Below are 19247 nucleotides of genomic sequence, written 5' to 3'. Positions count from 1 at the left end.
TCAGGTCCGCTATTGAGATGGTGAGATGCCAGTTCCTGCTATGTCTGGGTGAGTCACTGCTTCCTCTTCCTCCTTCTGTGCCTGCTTGTAGTTTTGATTTCATTATAATAAAAAGGGCCCCCTCATTCTGACACAGTACCTCTCTAAAAGGTACTGCCCACTCATTCCTGGGGATACATTAGAGGCCTGAATTGGACATCATACTGAATATTTAAAAATATGTCAGTTTTCACAGTGTCTCATTTTTAAATATTAAGAGCGGGATGTACTATCCTCTCCTGCAGCGCTACCTGCCTTTCTCTGCGCTCCCTGTAGTTTTCTCCTCTCACCCTCACTGGAAATCACTCACTCATTCCGCCTCTTCACCACTGCGACCACTCTGAACTCTGCATTGAACTGGCTCAGCCGCACTCCGTCCCCATGTATTTCGCGCACGCGCAAATTTTTTAAAAAAAGGACAGACTAGATGGGCCATATGGTTCTTATCTGCCGTCAAATTCCATATGACACAGCATCGCACCTAGCAGCAGCCTGTTGGGATACTGTGTCATATGCGCGTGAGCAAATGACATAGGGAGCGCGGCTGTGCCAGCTCAACGCAGAGTTCACAGTGGCCGCAGCGATGAAAAGTGAGAACGAGTGAGGGATTTCCAGTGAGGGTGAAAGGAGAAAACTACAGGGAGCGCAGAGAAAGGCAGGTAACACTGCGGGAGAGGATAGTACAAACCGCCCTGAATGTATTTGTATTTATTGTATGTGTATTTTGCTATATTACATTTACATTATCCAGCGTTATTGCGCTTTTTCCATTTGCTGTTTTTTCTTTTGAATTCAAAGGGGCAGGCAATCTCCTTTTATTGAGAAAAAGCTGCATTAATACTGGTTTCCCATTAACACAAGGGTTATTTGGAGGCGCCTCCTCTTTGTCGTTTTGCTAATGTGAATACAATTGTGCTTCTGTGTGGCATAATTTGAATTGTGGGTACTACTGTATGGCCATGCCCCTTTCTCTTGAGACCACACCCATGTTTTGCGATGCGTGCTGTCCCTTTATTGAGTATGGGAGGGAGGGCGCAAATTTATAGTTTGCAGAGGGGCGCTGAACACCCTAGCACCGGCCCTGTCTGCGTGCATGTCTGAATCTGTATACAATGCATGACAGAGCTTGTTTTGGAAACAATTATAAAAAAAGCCGTCAATGCTACTTTTTACACAGCTATACAATTCAAGTGTATCCACCATACCAAGAAAGCCACGGAGACAGGTTACTGACACCTGCAGTGACATAGTGATGTTGCTCATTATATATTTTTTTTATAGTGCTGTGTGTCCCAACTCTATCGCTTATTGTAATACTTTTTTTTATCTTTTAGAGAGCTGTGTAGAACCCTGAACTGTGCTTTTCTTTGTGTGAGTGGGAGATGCGGAGCAAATCTTTTTCTAGGTTCACATTTCTACTTAAATTAGGGATCTATTTATACAGCGCACCAGGGAAGCGTTTAGTTTTAAGACATATTGTCACTGGGTGCCTGCAGTTCTAGTGATATCGTACTCAGCCCTGTAGTATTATTGTATTAAAAAATAACTACTGTATTTATTGTGCAATGGCCCACTTGTCAGGGCTTGCTACATTGTAGAGTAATCTGTAGTGCCATATCCATCTGCTGCTATTCAGCACTGCACTGCAGTTTTCATTAGTGGAACAATCACCACCCAGTGGTGAATCTGTGTATTGCATGCTTTGCATCTCCTCTTGCGTCTTATCACGCCTTACTTTGCCTACCTGCACTATTTGTCAGGCGCAACTGGGACTCCTGTATGGTACAGCAGCAGCAACGATGAGCTATATGTGTGTGTATATATATATATATATATATATATATGTATATATTAGCTGGAGTACCTGGCATTGCCCAGGATTTTAAGAATGTCTGTTTACAACAATAAATGTAAATATTAAACACACAGTATAAATAACATTGTAGATAGCTGAATACCCGTGCTTTTCTACGGGATGAGGATGGTAAATTAGAATGATAGTTGTTTGTTAATTTACGTTGGTTGGAGATCTAGTATATAGGCATATCTTGCTTTCCTTGACATACTTTGTGTAGTGGCCAGACCCCTTTTTGGTCCCCCAAGGGACCCTGATCTTTCCACTATACAACTCTCAGTCTGAGGTTTCCTGCTGCCTCCATTCCCCCCCTCACATCATGTCAGTGCCTCTGTGAAATTATATAGCGCAGCACATTATGTATCTCTGTGCTGCTGGGGAATCGTGCTACTTCCACTATATAACTCTCAGTGTGTGGGTTTGTGCTACCTGCATTCCCCTCCTCACATCATGTCACTGGCCCTGTCTCATGCAGCCCTGTCATCGCTGACATATCATGCATGTCCTGATATACTCTGTGCTGCTGGGCCATCCCTATGGGTGCTAGTGGTGTGTTACCCCCACAGTGTTTGTTCCCGGAGTATAAGTCATATGTGTAGCAAGTTTGGTGTAAATTGCTCCAGGCATTCGGGAGTTATGTTGTCTCCTGAAATACTCTGTGCTGCTGTACCACCCCTAGGGGTGCTAGGGGTCTCTAACCCCCACAGAGTTTGTTCCCAGATTGTAAGTAAGATGTGTACCAAGTTTGGTGTAAAGTGCTCCAGGCCTTCCACAGGTATGCTGTCTGCTGACATACTCTGTGCTGCTGGGCGTCTGACCCCCACAGTGTTTGTTTCCAGAGTGACAGTCATATGTGTACCAAGTTTGGTGTAAACTGCTGCAGGCATTCCAGAGTTATGCTGTCTGCTAAAATACTCAGTGCTGCTGCCTCACCCCTCGGGGTGTCTTCCCCCCACAGTGTTTGTTTCCAGAGTGTAAGGTAGATGTGTACCAATTTTGGAGTACAGGGGTCCAGCAATTCCGGAGTTATGCTGTCTCCTGATATACTCTCTGCTGCTGTTCGGTCCCCTAGGGGTGCTAGGGATTTTTAATTTTTTTAGTTACCTCCAGCGTGTTTTAATACGCTTGTATGCCAAATTTCATGATCTTCGCTTGTAAACTGTGGATTTGTATAGAAAGACGGACATAAGGACAAATTTTCTCTTTTATATAGTAGATATATATATATGTACACATATGGAGGTGGCACTCAGATGAATAAAACAGTATCATTTGGTACTGTTTTATTCATCTGAGTGCTGCCTTCATATGCATTTGTGTTGGACCTCTAGTCGGAGGAGACCGAGGAAGGCACCAGGACTGTACACATAAGTATTGGGAGTGTTGCTTTATTGGACTATTATATATCCGCCATCCAGCTCACTGTCAGTGAAGCCAGATGCAGTCCATGATACTGCACTGGCTTCACTGTGACTAACAGTGATTTCCTATTGGAAGTCCTACATGTCAGTCACAGACACACAGGGCAGTCCCATTGGGAGGTGTTTCCACTCTCCAGGACGGCCAGACTGGGGTGCTATTAGCAGGGAACTGGCTTCCTATAGGAAACCACTCCCTGCCTCGCCAGCCCTAGCCGGCTTCTACGGACTGCAGCCGATGCAGTCCATAGAAGGCGGGGTTTTGCGCATGCTCAGTACCATCGCCACTACTGCGCATGCGCTGGATCCCAGCGTCTGTGAACTACATAGTACAGGTGCCGGGACCCGGGCAACAGCAAGGACCAGGCAATGGGGACAAGCCAGCAGAGACTTGGCAGCATGGCCAGCGGTAGTCCATCCAGGTAGGAGCCGCCGCACCAAAGCACATGTGTAACTAAAGTGAGCAATATAACTGCACACACTTGGCTAATACCCCTTTTCCACCTACGTACCGTGTCCGATCCGGGATGTTTAACACGGCTACAACCCGTGTCGGCTCCCCCGTTTCCACTACACTTCGACACGGGTTATTCCCGTGTCTGATCTGTTTCCACTTAACCCGGGTAAGCTCTGTAAAAGCCTATTGCTGTCATTACAAATGGACTTTTTACTGTCTCATCAAGATGATGTCATCAAAAGGACCAAAAGGGAGGGGTGGGGCCTGCTCACAGCATTGCAGCAATGGACGCCAGTGCAGTAGCTGTGTCTAGCATGGAGTCGCAGACTGTTTGCAGTTTACTGCTGCTTTCTGCTACAGACAGCTTGATGATGCTTTTCACCTTGTGCTACCTACTGCAGAGCTGGAGAAGGAGAGCTCAATTCTTTGCAGAGAGGGCTACCTATCGACGCAAATATTTGAAAAGGAGGAGAGCGCGTATATCATCCACTGTTGTTATTTCTTTAATAACAATGAACTGTACACCAAGCCGAAGAATGTGGATGAGAGATCGCAGACATGGGGAAGCATTCATGCAGACTATTCTAGCATATCAGGAGGAGCAGTGGATGTCAAACTTCAGAATGTCTCGCGCTACATTCGAGTATGTTTTGGAACTACTGTCCCCCGCAATAACCATGCAGACCACCAGGTTCCGTAAGCCCATTGAGCCAGCCAGGAGATTAGCGATTGCTCTCTGGTGGTATGCTACCCCTGGAGAGTATCGCACAGTTTCCAGTTTATTTGGAGTAGGGATTGGCACGGTCTGCAAGATTGTCTACCAGGTCACGCGGGCATTGCTGGATACCATGTACCATCGCTTTATTTCCTTGCCACAAGGACAGCGGCTAGATGAGACTATAAAAGGGTTTAAGAAGCGTGGCTACCCACAGTGTGCTGGTGCCATAGATGGGACCCACATCCCCATCATCGCCCCCCATGACAACCCAGCAGACTATTACAATCGTAAGGGTTGGCATTCCATTGTTCTGCAAGCTGTAGTGGACCACAAATACTGGTAAGCACTGTTTCACTAATGTGTTTGAAATAGGCTTGGCCTGTTTTATGATAATGCATAAACCTTTATTTTTAGTTTCACAGATGTCTTCATAGGGTGGCCCGGACGGTCACATGATGCAAGGGTTCTCGCCAACTCCGATCTTTACAGTATTGCTGAGGACAAGCTTGGTGGATGGCTTTTCCCTCGAGAGGTAAGATTATTTACTACTTAAACTAATGTTCGCCCATAAACCAATAGTCAAGTTTTACCCCTGTAATAATATTAATGTTTTATTAACAGAAATCGGTGATCGTACATGGTGTGGACATCCCGGTCCATCTCATTGGTGATGCAGCATACCCATTACAGCGCTGGCTAATGAAGGGCTACACCCAGCATGTTCACTTATCCCCCGAACAGACATCATATACCCATGCCCTAAGTTCGGCCCGTATGGCAGTGGAGAATGCGTTTGGGCGTTTAAAAGGACGCTGGCGCTGCCTCATGAAGAGGAATGATGTGGACTTGAAAATAATGCCAGATATAGTAGCGGCCTGCTGCATTCTCCATAACATTTGTGAGATACAAAAGGAAAACTTTCTCCCCGAGTGGAATGTACATGATCATGGGGCGGGGGTCACTGTACATGATGCACCAGGCTTGGTGGGGCGGCATGACGCTGCCAGCGAGTGCATAAGGGCCACCATTGCAGCTAATCTTCAAACAATGTTGCAGTAGAGAAAACAGACAAGTTTTTGTGTGCAAACAATTTTTGTTTATTTTGTTTTTTAAGTTATAAAAATTTGGTTCAAAAGTTGTTATTATATTTTTCCTTTTAAACAGTAGGCACACATTTTCTGAGGTAACAATATAAAATATTTAAGTGCAAACATGTCACTGTAAAATTCCACATAACGCAAGGGGTCTTCAACATGTGTCCCTCCAGCTGTTGTGGAACAACATGTACCAGCATGTGTTGCTATGTGTTTCCACAACAGCTAGAGGGCCACATGGTGAAGACACCTGCCCTGAGGTAAAAGAGTAAAGTGCAAACAGGGCACTCTGTATAAAAAAAACCCTAATGTTTGGTTTGGCAGATATCGGGTCACCCCCAATATTTGGATCGCACTGCCGCACATTTTCTGAGGTAACAATATAAAAAGGTAGCCCAAATATCTGGATCCCACTGCCCATTTTCTGAGGTAACACTATAAAACTTTAAAGTGCCAACAGGGCACTCTGTAAAATCAAAATAATGTTTGCATTTGTAGGTATCAGGGTTGAGGATACAGTGCAAACATAACCTTAAAACACAAACATTGTTTTATAACCCGCTGCTCTAGGGCAGTTGTCTATATACCCGAAATTCTGAGGACTGCGGGATTTGTGTTGGGGGATTTGAGGGAGGCTCATAGTTGTATGGACCATATGGGTGCTGTGGGTAGGCTGTGTCTTGCTGTTGTGTTTGTGTGGTATTCCCTATGGTACGTGCAAACGTGCGTTCAAAAAATGTCATCTGCCTATCATGCATGGTCATTAACTGACTCATAAAAGTTTGATGCATTTCTTTTTCTGACGCAAGGAATCTCTCAAGCCGTGCATCTTCCTGGGCATTGAGCTCACTATCTGCCTCACGCAGGTGATCCAAGATAATGGACTTCATTGCTTTGACCGTTTGTTCTGTTTTGTTCAGTTTCTTTTTCCGCTGTGGAACGTTGTAGACTGTGAAGGAGATGAAACAGAATGTAAGCAACAATTTAAAAATAGCAGTGGTAGCATATACGTGTTTGTGGCCTTCTCCCACCTGCACACTAGCTATACTCTGCAACATTACCATGCCTTTACATATAGGGACTGCTGCAACTGTATTTGTAATGGTAATACTTACTATTTGAGCGCAAAGTCGTGGTCTTGGGGGGTTGCGACGTCTCCGCCTGAGACTGTGGTACGTCCTCAATAGTGGCACTGATGGAATCATCATTGACGGTCGAGTCTTCAAAACTGCTGTCCGATATAAGCAGCGGGGATGATGGGCTGCATTGTGAGCTGGGAAGGCTGTGCTGTGTTTCGTCACAGTCCTCGTCGACTGACATCTGGCGACTGGCAGAGCTGGATGACGATAGTGCTATGGGATTTGTTATCGCAGTTTTGCCGAAGACACTATAGCATAGGTCATAATATGGCCATTCCATACGCCCAGCACCACTTTTCTTGCGGTTATGGTCGTGTACTTTGGTGAATTGTCTGCGTAGTGCCTTCAATTTGTTAACGACTTGTTGCTGGGTTTTTTGGATGCCCCTTTCTGCCAGCATAAGGGATATGTTCTTGTAGACGATAGCATCCTTAACTGTTCCAGTCACCTGCCTTCTTATTTCTTCCTCTCCCCGAATATTAAGCAGCTCCTTGATCTCTGTGTCTGACCAGATATGGCTAGCCATGTTGCTGTGCTGGAGCTTCTGCTGCTGTATATTGTCTGGAAGCTGCTGCAATAAAAAGATCTGTATGTACCCAGCGCGACTTCAGAGTGTTTTGTTTGCTGCCTCAATGCCTGCATGTGCCCAGCGTGTCTCCCAGGGATGACATCATCTTCCAGTGCCCCAGAAGCACCAATCAGCGTCTCAGAGCGTTACTCGGGTCTGAAAACACGTGTAATGACCGTTTCCACTGCACCGCTATCCGTGTCATTACCGTGTTCTACCCAGGTAAATAGCCGGGTTGGATTCCCGGGTCACTCAACCCGTGTTGACCCGTTTCCACCTACTAAAAATCCGTGTTGATGCGCGCCCCCGTGCAAAAACACGGGTAAAAACAGCTAGTGGAAAAGGGGTATAAATAAGGCAATGCATCTGATTCACACGCAGCAGCGTCTATTGGCGGTTGCCAGTTCTGAATCTAAGGATATCTTTTCTTTTTTTCAGGTGACCACAGTCATTTTTTTAAGCTATCTTTTATTAAGGATGGGGAGTTGGACTAAGGACTGGAAATGGAACCACCATGGCACTATACTATACTATTACTCGCCAATTTTACCATTTCCGTGATCAGGGCAATAAGACTAAGCAGAGTAGTATTTTAGTAGAGAATCTGTAAAATGTAGTACAATGAGAGGGATGGTGGTCAACAGGAGGATGGACATCCACTTTGCTATGGAAACTCTGGGGTCTATTTACTAAATCTTGTAGAGAGATAAAGTGGAAGGAGATAAAGTACCAGCAATGTCATTTTTCAAACACAAGCTGTAACGTGGCAGTTAGTGGCTGATTGGCTGGTACTTTATCTCCTGCCAAGGCTTAGTAAATAGACCCCTCTGTTTGCTTCAGCCGACTTGTGAAATATTAAACCAAGTATAGTATCACTCTTTATAGACCCTTAGCAGAAGTATACTTCCTACTTGTAATGCATATACTGTATAACTCTTGTTTATCTTTCTTCTTACAGTGCAATACAGAGTGCACAGTTTTGTTCTGATCACCACCATCAACCAACACCCCAGGCTAAGACTTGCCACACACCCCAAACTTACTCACAGTCACATGGAGAGAGCTCCCACCCTCTTCTGCCTAAGCCCCAGAATGTGCCTCACCTGTTGTCACACACGCGTTCTTCTGAAACACCTGTGCAGCAGATATGCCCACAACACTCACTTGGGCCACAGGCTAAGAGCTCCCCAAAAAATCAGACTGTTGCACATCTCATCCAACCTCCACATTACACTACACATGCTTCTCACATTCTCCTTCCAAACACTTCGCAGTCACAGTTGCCCCAGGCTGGGGTCAGTCTTACACAAAAAATATTGACCACTACAGGTCACCACCATGAAGCCAGTGCTGTACCTCAGTGTGAGAGGCCTCCTCTGTTGGTACCCAGAACAGATCCCTGTCCCACAGGATCATTAGCTCGAGGAGAGATTAAGCCAAGCTCCGGAGTATTGCAGACAGAGGTGAGTGAGGTGTCAGGATAACAAGTGTGACTTGTCTGCTTAACTTAAGAAACAATATTCACCCAAGGCATAATATATATCTACATCAGGAAGTAGGGATGGACATCGCAAGCCCATCATCGAATGGTGGATGGGCTTCTGCCATCGAATGTTCCGATGTGGTGGTAGTAAACCATCACATTAAAAGCATTCGATGGTATATCCATTGCGATGTTTGTGTATGCGCAATTTTCTTAGTTTGCACATGCGCAATAGGCCGCACTGTTGCTTAGTGGGGGTGTGCTAGAAGTGGGACTGAGGGCAGGCTAGGTGTGGGACTGAGGGAGGGGCCCAGACCAGAGATCGGTTATTACAAGAGGAGGTGGAGCTGCTGCAGCACTGGATACAGCCACCGTTACCGTAACCTAAGTGATACCAATGCCTGTTATCTGAATGACGCCACGGATATGGAGTAGAGTGACACAGCCAGGCTCCTCATTGCTGCTACTGCAGTGGCAAGAGCTGTGCTCTGATTGGTTCTCATAGTGTCAGAGAGCCAATCACAGCAAGCAATCTGCTCTGTTGCCTATCAGCAGCCTGGGAGAGGGGAGGGACCGAACGCGTCACGTTGGAGGCACAGAGACAACCTCCAATAGGTCACCAAGATGTTCCACCAATGCATGGAACAGCAGTAATAAAGGAGCAGGGGCAGCACAGCTTTCAGTGTTTAAGTAAGCTAACCATCAGAACACCATCAAATTCTTACCATTTAATAGCGGCAAACATCTGAATGCCGCCATCGAATGGTAAAAACACTAACATCACAACAAAAACATAGATGGTTGCTAACCATCGCAATTCGATGTCCATCCCTATAAGGTAGCTCTGAGTCTAATGCATAGATCATGTAGGGCTGCTAGCTATAGTTGTACAGCAGAGCAGTGGCATTCTCTGTTATGCATCAGCTATCACAAGGCAATCTACTACTAATGATTTGTACACTCTCTTTTCTTACTCATTCCTGGCTGTTTTAATGAACTTGTTGTGTAATGTAGAACAAATAAGTTCCCAGTTATCTGAGCGCCAATGCACAATAAAACAATGACAGAAAATATTTATGAACTGTTACAAAGCATATGAGGGACATCATTTTTAATGTAATGATAAAGATGTACACTACAGATCATGCACTCCAGTTTTCAAAGTACATGTGCTGTTGGACTTGACATTAGCTGATCTGCAGCACAGAGGTGTTCCCCTTGCTAGGTTTAGCTCTGAATGGGGAAGGGCAGAGCCGACCTTAGGCATAGGCAAACTAGGCAAGTGCCTAGGGCATTTGGTATGCTTAGGGGCACCAGCAGCTTCTGCGGATTAAAATGATATACAGCATGCCTATATTCTGTGTGTGACTGCGGCTGTATCTGTATATGAAATGCTACGTTGCAGTGTAATCCTGGAAATCACTGTAATGTAGCATTTCGTATGCAGATACAGCCGCAGTCGCACACAGAATATAGGCATGCTGCTTATTATTTTAATCAGCAGAAGCTGCTTGTGCCTCCTAGCCACATAGTAATGCAAATAAGATGCATTTTCATAAACAAAAGGCGCCCGACGTTAGCAGAGCTGCCAGCTGACTCATGCCAGGCATCTCCTGCAGAACTAGCGGCGGTGCTAGAGGGCACCAGACAAAATCTTGCCTAGGGCATCATATTGGTTACGGCCGGCTCTGGGGAAGGGAGAGTGAGACTGGAGGAGGTAGTGCTCATTTAATAACTGGAAGTATATGCAAGCAGAGATACATACAAGATAGAAGCATACAAAGTGAATGATGGGGAACACTGATATGTTACAGTATTTGTGTGGTGGATCAGCGAGTAGAGGAGTTTCTACAAATGTTTTTGGACAAAGGTGTCTATTCATGAAGCAGTGGAAAGTGTGGAGAAGTGAGCCAGTGGAGAAGTTGCCCATGGCAACCGATCAGCATTGAAATAACATTTATAATTTACATACTATAAAATTTTACAGAGCAGCTGATTGGTTGCCTTGACAACTTCTGATGCAAATGGAGGGGTCACAGCAGATATCATTCGTTTGGGGTATCCTTAATATTTGTGTGTACTTACTGTGTATCCCCTGAAAACAGCTGTTTTCCTGGTATATCCCACAAATATTATTTGATAAATAGGCCCACTATTGTTTACATTCTTTTAATCTTTAGGCACCATAAAGTGTGCTCAGTGCCATACATTGGTAAACACAAAAACAAATAACACAGCATAAGTCATACCTCCCAACTGTCCCGATTTTCGCGGGACAGTCCCGTTTTTTGGGGACTGTCCCGCTGTCCCACCCACGGGCCGCAGTGTCCCGCGGTGGGGGGGGGGCAGTTGGGAGGCTCTGTCTCTCGCTGTCCTGCTTAGCAGAGCAGGGGTGAATAGATGCTGTGCGCATGCGCACAGCATCTATTCACTGGAGTCAGAGGGAGAGGGGGCATGCCAGCGGCTCACAGAGCGCTGGGCATGCCCCCTTAGTGATGAAAACGGGGGCGTGGCTCGCAATCGCCCCCCCCCCCGTGAAGCCACGCCCCTTTTCTTAGGCCATGCCCCTTTTTCGGGAGCGCGCGGCTTCAACGCGCATGTGTCCCTCCTTCCAGATATGAAAAGTTGGGAGGTATGCATAAGTGCAAAACACAATAGCTAATCATCGCATATGTACATAGAATTAAGATAAAACTTTTTAGTAAAACTACAGACAGGGAGGGAAGAGAGCAGGGGTAAGGTTAGAGCAACTCGCCCCAGCTTGTAGGAATAGGCTCATTATGAAATGACTATTTCTGTAGAAAATCCCATGATTCTGCATATGATATAACAGATCTTATAGTATATCTACTGGGAAGTATTTACTAAGATAGATGCAAACTTGCACAGTATAATAGCAACCATGGATTATATGCAATTCTTTCTCGGTGAGTTTGACCTAAAAATGTAAGTGCATAGTACAACATGTCTTGCACTGCTGCTTTACATTTTGATGTTAAACCGAACAAGATGCGCCTTTCAAGAGCCGCTACTTCATACATGTACCCCCATAAATCTACTCTCCACAAGACTCCATTGCTGATTGGTTACTAATACTATCTAATGCACTGTACATGTTTGTATTGATCATAACCCAGATGATTGACACCTGATTAATGACAATATTATTGGCATTGGCGCATTTATTTTCTATGACAAAATATTGTTAGAACGGATGCAATGTCTTCTGATAGAGAATGCTTCTTAACTACTACAAAAACCACATCATGAAGTGCAACATGATCTATGTGATACTCTTTATTCTGAGGAATGTGTGAAATGCCACAACAATAAATGAGACCATACAATTATTCTACTAACATATTCCTTTCATCTCTGCACGCTATGTAGAGGTTATTCGCTTTTGTATAGTCTTTGAAACAATATTATTACACACTTCCCAATCCCGATATCTGATGTACACTCAAAAAACCAAATTGATTATTATGCGATGGTTTACATATTATTGTACTAACAAAATGGCCAGGGATGAATAATGTCATGTAAGAGTGCAGAGTGAAAAACACACATAACACAAATTTCAAACAAAAAATGATTGTTGTCAGGCAACTTATGTATTTCCATAATGAGCAGGTGTTCCTGTAGAGCAGAGGCAGCCAAAATATTTTTCTTGGGTGTCGTATTAGGAAAATGACTTTGAATGGAGGGCCACCATAGGCAAACGCAGGGGGGTTTTCTGGTTGCCTCCTCTTGGCAAGAGTCTCAAATTATTACAACAATAGCAATGGTATATAATACGATTACTAGAGCTGCCGCCACATCATGCAGTTTAAGGGACAGATCAGAGCTGTTGCACATGCCCAGTGGTAGCAGCTTCTTCTACCAAGTTTGCTGTGTTTGTGAATCTGAGACCTCAGTGCACTGGATCAGAGAGTAGCCACCAGGAAGACATGAGTCTTGCCATGAGATGGTATAATGTAGCAGTAAAAGTTCATTACTGGTTCTATTATTTTTGTTTATTTATTATGGTATATTTAATAGAGATGAGCGGGTTCGGTTCCTCGGAATCCGAACCCCCCCGAACTTCAGCCTTTTTACACGGGTCCGAGGCAGACTCGGATCTTCCCGCCTTGCTCGGTTAGCCCGAGCGCGCCCGAACGTCATCATCCCGCTGTCGGATTCTCGCGAGGCTCGTATTCTATCGCGAGACTCGGATTCTATATAAGGAGCCGCGCGTCGCCGCCATTTTCACACGTGCATTGAGATTGATAGGGAGAGGACGTGGCTGGCGTCCTCTCCGTTAGAATAGATAGAGGCACTTGAGTTGATTTACTACTAACTTAGTAATTTTGGGGAGCATTAGGAGTACTCAGAGAGAGTGCAGAGTTTTGCTGATAGTTACTAGTGACCACCACCAGTTTTATTTATTATTTAATATAATCCGTTCTCTGCCTGAAAAAAAACGATACACAGTCACATACCATATCTGTGCTCAGCCTCAGTGTGCTGCATGATAATATCATCTATGTATATCTGACTGTGCTGAGTGCTCACTGCTCACACAGCTGAATTGTGGGGGAGACTGGGGTGCAGTTATAGCAGGAGTACAGTGCACACTTTTGCTGCCAGTGTGACTGACCAGTGACCACCAGTATATTGTCTGCCTGAAAAAGTTAAACACTCCTGTGGTGTTTTTTTTTTTAATTCTATAAACGCATTCTGCTGACAGTGTCCAGCAGGTCCGTCATTCATTATATTATATAAATATTTACCTGCAGTAGTGTTATATTTTTTTTGTTCATCTCTATCATCTTTATCATCTCTATATTAGCAGACGCAGTACGGTAGTCCACGGCTGTGGCTACCTCTGTGTCGTCAGTGCTCGTCCATAATTGTATACCTACCTGTGGTGGGGTTTATTTTTCTATCTTCTTCATACTAGTAGTTTAGGAGTCTGCTGACAGTGTCCAGCAGGTCCGTCATTATATTATATATACCTGCAGTAGTGATATATATATATTTTTTATATCATTATCATCTCTATACTAGCAGACGCAGTACGGTAGTCCACGGCTGTAGCTACCTCTGTGTCGTCAGTGCTCGTCCATAATTGTATACCTACCTGTGGTGGGGTTTTTTTTTCTATCTTCTTCATACTAGTAGTTTAGGAGTCTGCTGACAGTGTCCAGCAGGTCCGTCATTATATTATATATACCTGCAGTAGTGATATATATATATTTTTTATATCATTATCATCTCTATGCTAGCAGACGCAGTACGGTAGTCCACGGCTGTAGCTACCTCTGTGTCGTCAGTGCTCATCCATAATTGTATACCTACCTGTGGTGGGTTTTTTTTTTCTATCTTCTTCATACTAGTAGTTTAGGAGTCTGCTGACAGCGTCCAGCAGGTCCGTCATTATATTATATATACCTGCAGTAGTGATATATATATATTTTTTATATCATTATCATCTCTATACTAGCAGACGCAGTACGGTAGTCCACGGCTGTAGCTACCTCTGTGTCGTCAGTGCTCGTCCATAATTGTATACCTACCTGTGGTGGGGTTTTTTTTTCTATCTTCTTCATACTAGTAGTTTAGGAGTCTGCTGACAGTGTCCAGCAGGTCCGTCATTATATTATATATACCTGCAGTAGTGATATATATATATTTTTTATATAATTATCATCTCTATACTAGCAGACGCAGTACGGTAGTCCACGGCTGTAGCTACCTCTGTGTCGTCAGTGCTCGTCCATAATTGTATACCTACCTGTGGTGGGTTTTTTTTTTCTATCTTCTTCATACTAGTAGTTTAGGAGTCTGCTGACAGTGTCCAGCAGGTCCGTCATTATATTATATATACCTGCAGTAGTGATATATATATATTTTTTATATCATTATCATCTCTATACTAGCAGACGCAGTACGGTAGTCCACGGCTGTAGCTACCTCTGTGTCGTCAGTGCTCGTCCATAATTGTATACCTACCTGTGGTGGGGTTTTTTTTTCTATCTTCTTCATACTAGTAGTTTAGGAGTCTGCTGACAGTGTCCAGCAGGTCCGTCATTATATTATATATACCTGCAGTAGTGATATATATATATTTTTTATATCATTATCATCTCTATACTAGCAGACGCAGTACGGTAGTCCACGGCTGTAGCTACCTCTGTGTCGTCAGTCACTCGTCATCCATAAGTATACTAGTATCCATCCATCTCCATTGTTTACCTGAGGTGCCTTTTAGTTGTGCCTATTAAAATATGGAGAACAAAAATGTTGAGGTTCCAAAAATAGGGAAAGATCAAGATCCACTTCCACCTCGTGCTGAAGCTGCTGCCACTAGTCATGGCCGAGACAATGAAATTCCATCAACGTCGTCTGCCAAGGCCGATGCCCAATGTCATAGTACAGAGCATGTAAAATCCAAAACACAAAATATCAGTAAAAAAAGGACTCAAAAATCTAAAATAAAATCGTCGGAGGAGAAGCGTAAACTTGCCAATATGCCATTTACCACACGGAGTGGCAAGGAACGGCTGAGGCCCTGGCCTATGTTCATGGCTAGTGGTTCAGCTTCACATGAGGATGGAAGCACTCAGCCTCTCGCTAGAAAAATGAAAAGACTTAAGCTGGCAAAAGCACAGCAAAGAACTGTGCGTTCTTCGAAATCACAAATCCACAAGGAGAGTCCAATTGTGTCGGTTGCGATGCCTGACCTTCCCAACACTGGACGTGAAGAGCATGCGCCTTCCACCATTTGCACGCCCCCTGCAAGTGCTGGAAGGAGCACCCGCAGTCCAGTTCCTGATAGTCAGATTGAAGATGTCAGTGTTGAAGTACACCAGGATGAGGAGGATATGGGTGTTGCTGGCGCTGGGGAGGAAATTGACAAGGAGGATTCTGATGGTGAGGTGGTTTGTTTAAGTCAGGCACCCGGGGAGACACCTGTTGTCCGTGGGAGGAATATGGCCATTGACATGCCTGGTGAAAATACCAAAAAAATCAGCTCTTCGGTGTGGAAGTATTTCAACAGAAATGCGGACAACAGGTGTCAAGCCGTGTGTTGCCTTTGTCAAGCTGTAATAAGTAGGGGTAAGGACGTTAACCACCTCGGAACATCCTCCCTTATACGTCACCTGCAGCGCATTCATCATAAGTCAGTGACAAGTTCAAAAACTTTGGGCGACAGCGGAAGCAGTCCACTGACCAGTAAATCCCTTCCTCTTGTAACCAAGCTCACGCAAACCACCCCACCAACTCCCTCAGTGTCAATTTCCTCCTTCCCCAGGAATGCCAATAGTCCTGCAGGCCATGTCACTGGCAATTCTGACGAGTCCTCTCCTGCCTGGGATTCCTCCGATGCATCCTTGAGTGTAACGCCTACTGCTGCTGGCGCTGCTGTTGTTGCTGCTGGGAGTCGATGGTCATCCCAGAGGGGAAGTCGTAAGACCACTTTTACTACTTCCACCAAGCAATTGACTGTCCAACAGTCCTTTGCGAGGAAGATGAAATATCACAGCAGTCATCCTGCTGCAAAGCGGATAACTGAGGCCTTGGCATCCTGGGCGGTGAGAAACGTGGTTCCGGTATCCATCATTACTGCAGAGCCAACTATAGACTTGTTTGAGGTACTGTGTCCCCGGTACCAAATACCATCTAGGTTCCATTTCTCTAGGCAGGCGATACCGAAAATGTACACAGACCTCAGAAAAAGACTCACCAGTGTCCTAAAAAATGCAGTTGTACCCAATGTCCACTTAACCACGGACATGTGGACAAGTGGAGCAGGGCAGACTCAGGACTATATGACTGTGACAGCCCACTGGGTAGATGTATTGACTCCCGCCGCAAGAACAGCAGCGGTGGCACCAGTAGCAGCATCTCGCAAACGCCAACTCTTTCCTAGGCAGGCTACGCTTTGTATCACCGCTTTCCAGAATACGCACACACCTGAAAACCTCTTACGGCAACTGAGGAAGTTCATCGCAGAATGGCTTACCCCAATTGGACTCTCCTGTGGATTTGTGGCATCGGACAACGCCAGCAATATTGTGTGTGCATTAAATCTGGGCAAATTCCAGCACGTCCCATGTTTTGCACATACCTTGAATTTGGTGGTGCAGAATTATTTAAAAAACGACAGGGGCGTGCAAGAGATGCTGTCGGTGGCCAGAAGAATTGCGGGACACTTTCGGCGTACAGGCACCACGTACAGAAGACTGGAGCAACACCAAAAACGCCTGAACCTGCCCTGCCATCATCTGAAGCAAGAAGTGGTAACGAGGTGGAATTCAACCCTCTATATGCTTCAGAGGTTGGAGGAGCAGCAAAAGGCCATTCAAGCCTATACAACTGACCACGATATAGGAGGTGGAATGCACCTGTCTCAAGCGCAGTGGAGAATGATTTCAACGTTGTGCAAGGTTCTGCAACCTTTTGAACTTGCCACACGTGAAGTCAGTTCAGACACTGCCAGCCTGAGTCAGGTCATTCCCCTCATCAGGCTTTTGCAGAAGAAGCTGGAGACATTGAAGGAGGAGCTAACACTGAGCGATTCCGCTAGGCATGTGGGACTTGTGGATGGAGCCCTTAATTCGCTTAACAAGGATTCACGGGTGGTCAATCTGTTGAAATCAGAGCACTACATTTTGGCCACCGTGCTCGATCCTAGATTTAAAACCTACCTTGGATCTCTCTTTCTGGCAGACACAAGTCTGCAGGGGTTCAAAGAACTGCTGGTGAGAAAATTGTCAAGTTAAGCGGAACGCGACCTGTCAACATCTCCTCCTTCACATTCTCCCGCAACTGGGGGTGCGAGGAAAAGGCTCAGAATTCCGAGCCCACCCGCTGGCGGTGATGCAGGGCAGTCTGGAGCGACTGCTGATGCTGACATCTGGTCCGGACTGAAGGACCTGCCAATGATTACGGACATGTCGTCTACTGTCACTGCATATGATTCTCTCACCATTGAAAGAATGGTGGAGGATTATATGAGTGACCGCATCCAAGTAGGCACGTCAGACAGTCCGTACGTATACTGGCAGGAAAAAGAGGCAATTTGGAGGCCCTTGCACAAACTGGCTTTATTCTACCTAAGTTGCCCTCCCACAAGTGTGTACTCCGAAAGAGTGTTTAGTGCCGCCGCTCACCTTGTCAGCAATCGGCGTACGAGGTTACTTCCAGAAAATGTGGAGAAGATGATGTTCATTAAAATGAATTATAATCAATTCGTCCATGGAGACATTCACCAGCAGCAATTGCCTCCACAAAGTACACAGGGAGCTGTGATGGTGGATTCCAGTGGGGACGAATTGATAATCTGTGAGGAGGGGGATGTACACGGTGATGAATCGGAGGATGATGATGAGGTGGACATCTTGCCTCTGTAGAGCCAGTTTGTGCAAGGAGAGATTAATTGCTTCTTTTTTGGTGGGGGTCCAAACCAACCCGTCATTTCAGTCACAGTCGTGTGGCAGACCCTGTCACTGAAATGATGGGTTGGTTAAAGTGTGCATGTCCTGTTTATACAACATAAGGGTGGGTGGGAGGGCCCAAGGACAATTCCATCTTGCACCTCTTTTTTCTTTCATTTTTCTTTGCGTCATGTGCTATTTGGGGAGTGTTTTTTGGAAGGGCCATCCTGCGTGACACTGCAGTGCCACTCCTAGATGGGCCAGGTGTTTGTGTCGGCCACTAGGGTCGCTTATCTTAGTCATTCAGCTACCTCATTGCGCCTCTTTTTTTTCTTCTTTGCGTCATGTGCTGTTTGGGGAGTATTTTTTGGAAGGGCCATCCTGCGTGACACTGCAGTGCCACTCCTAGATGGGCCAGGTGTTTGTGTCGGCCACTAGGGTCACTTATCTTAGTCACACAGCTACCTCATTGCGCCTCTTTTTTTCTTTGCGTCATGTGCTGTTTGGGGAGTGTTTTTTGGAAGGGCCATCCTGCGTGACACTGCAGTGCCACTCCTAGATGGGCCAGGTGTTTGTGTCGGCCACTTGGGTCGCTGAGCTTAGTCATCCAGCGACCTCGGTGCTAATTTTAGGACTAAAAATAATATTGTGAGGTGTTCAGAATAGACTGAAAATGAGTGGAAATTATGGTTATTGAAGTTAATAATACTTTGGGATCAAAATGACCCCCAAATTCTATGATTTAAGCTGTTTTTTAGGGTTTTTTGAAAAAAAACACCCGAATCCAAAACACACCCGAATCCGACAAAAAAAATTCGGTGAGGTTTTGCCAAAACGCGTTCGAACCCAAAACACGGCCACGGAACCGAACCCAAAACCAAAACACAAAACCCGAAAAATTTCCGGTGCACATCTCTAATATTTAACCTTTACCTGACCATTTATGTTATTTAAATGTTTGATACAGCCTATACTATAGATCATCTATAGCAGGTCTGACCAACTTGTGGCTCGCTCTCCAGCTGTTGTGAAACTACACACCCCGGCATGCTCT

The 19247-nt window shown here is 45.2% G+C and overlaps 1 protein-coding gene across 1 annotated transcript in view; it reads left to right on the top strand.

The window, feature by feature from the left end:
• LOC134909180 (autoimmune regulator-like) overlaps nucleotides 1-19247 on the top strand; it is a 154910-nt gene that overhangs the window by 123828 nt on the left and 11835 nt on the right. The window contains exon 11 of the mRNA XM_063915752.1: nucleotides 8247-8751. Coding sequence (XP_063771822.1) covers nucleotides 8247-8751 — 505 coding nt within the window. The remainder of the gene's footprint in view (nucleotides 1-8246; nucleotides 8752-19247) is intronic.

Source organism: Pseudophryne corroboree, chromosome 4, assembly GCF_028390025.1.
Source record: "Pseudophryne corroboree isolate aPseCor3 chromosome 4, aPseCor3.hap2, whole genome shotgun sequence".
In the NCBI taxonomy this organism is placed as follows: domain Eukaryota; kingdom Metazoa; phylum Chordata; class Amphibia; order Anura; family Myobatrachidae; genus Pseudophryne; species Pseudophryne corroboree.
The sequence above is the reverse complement of the archived record's forward strand: the minus strand, read 5'-3'. Positions and strand labels throughout refer to the sequence as shown.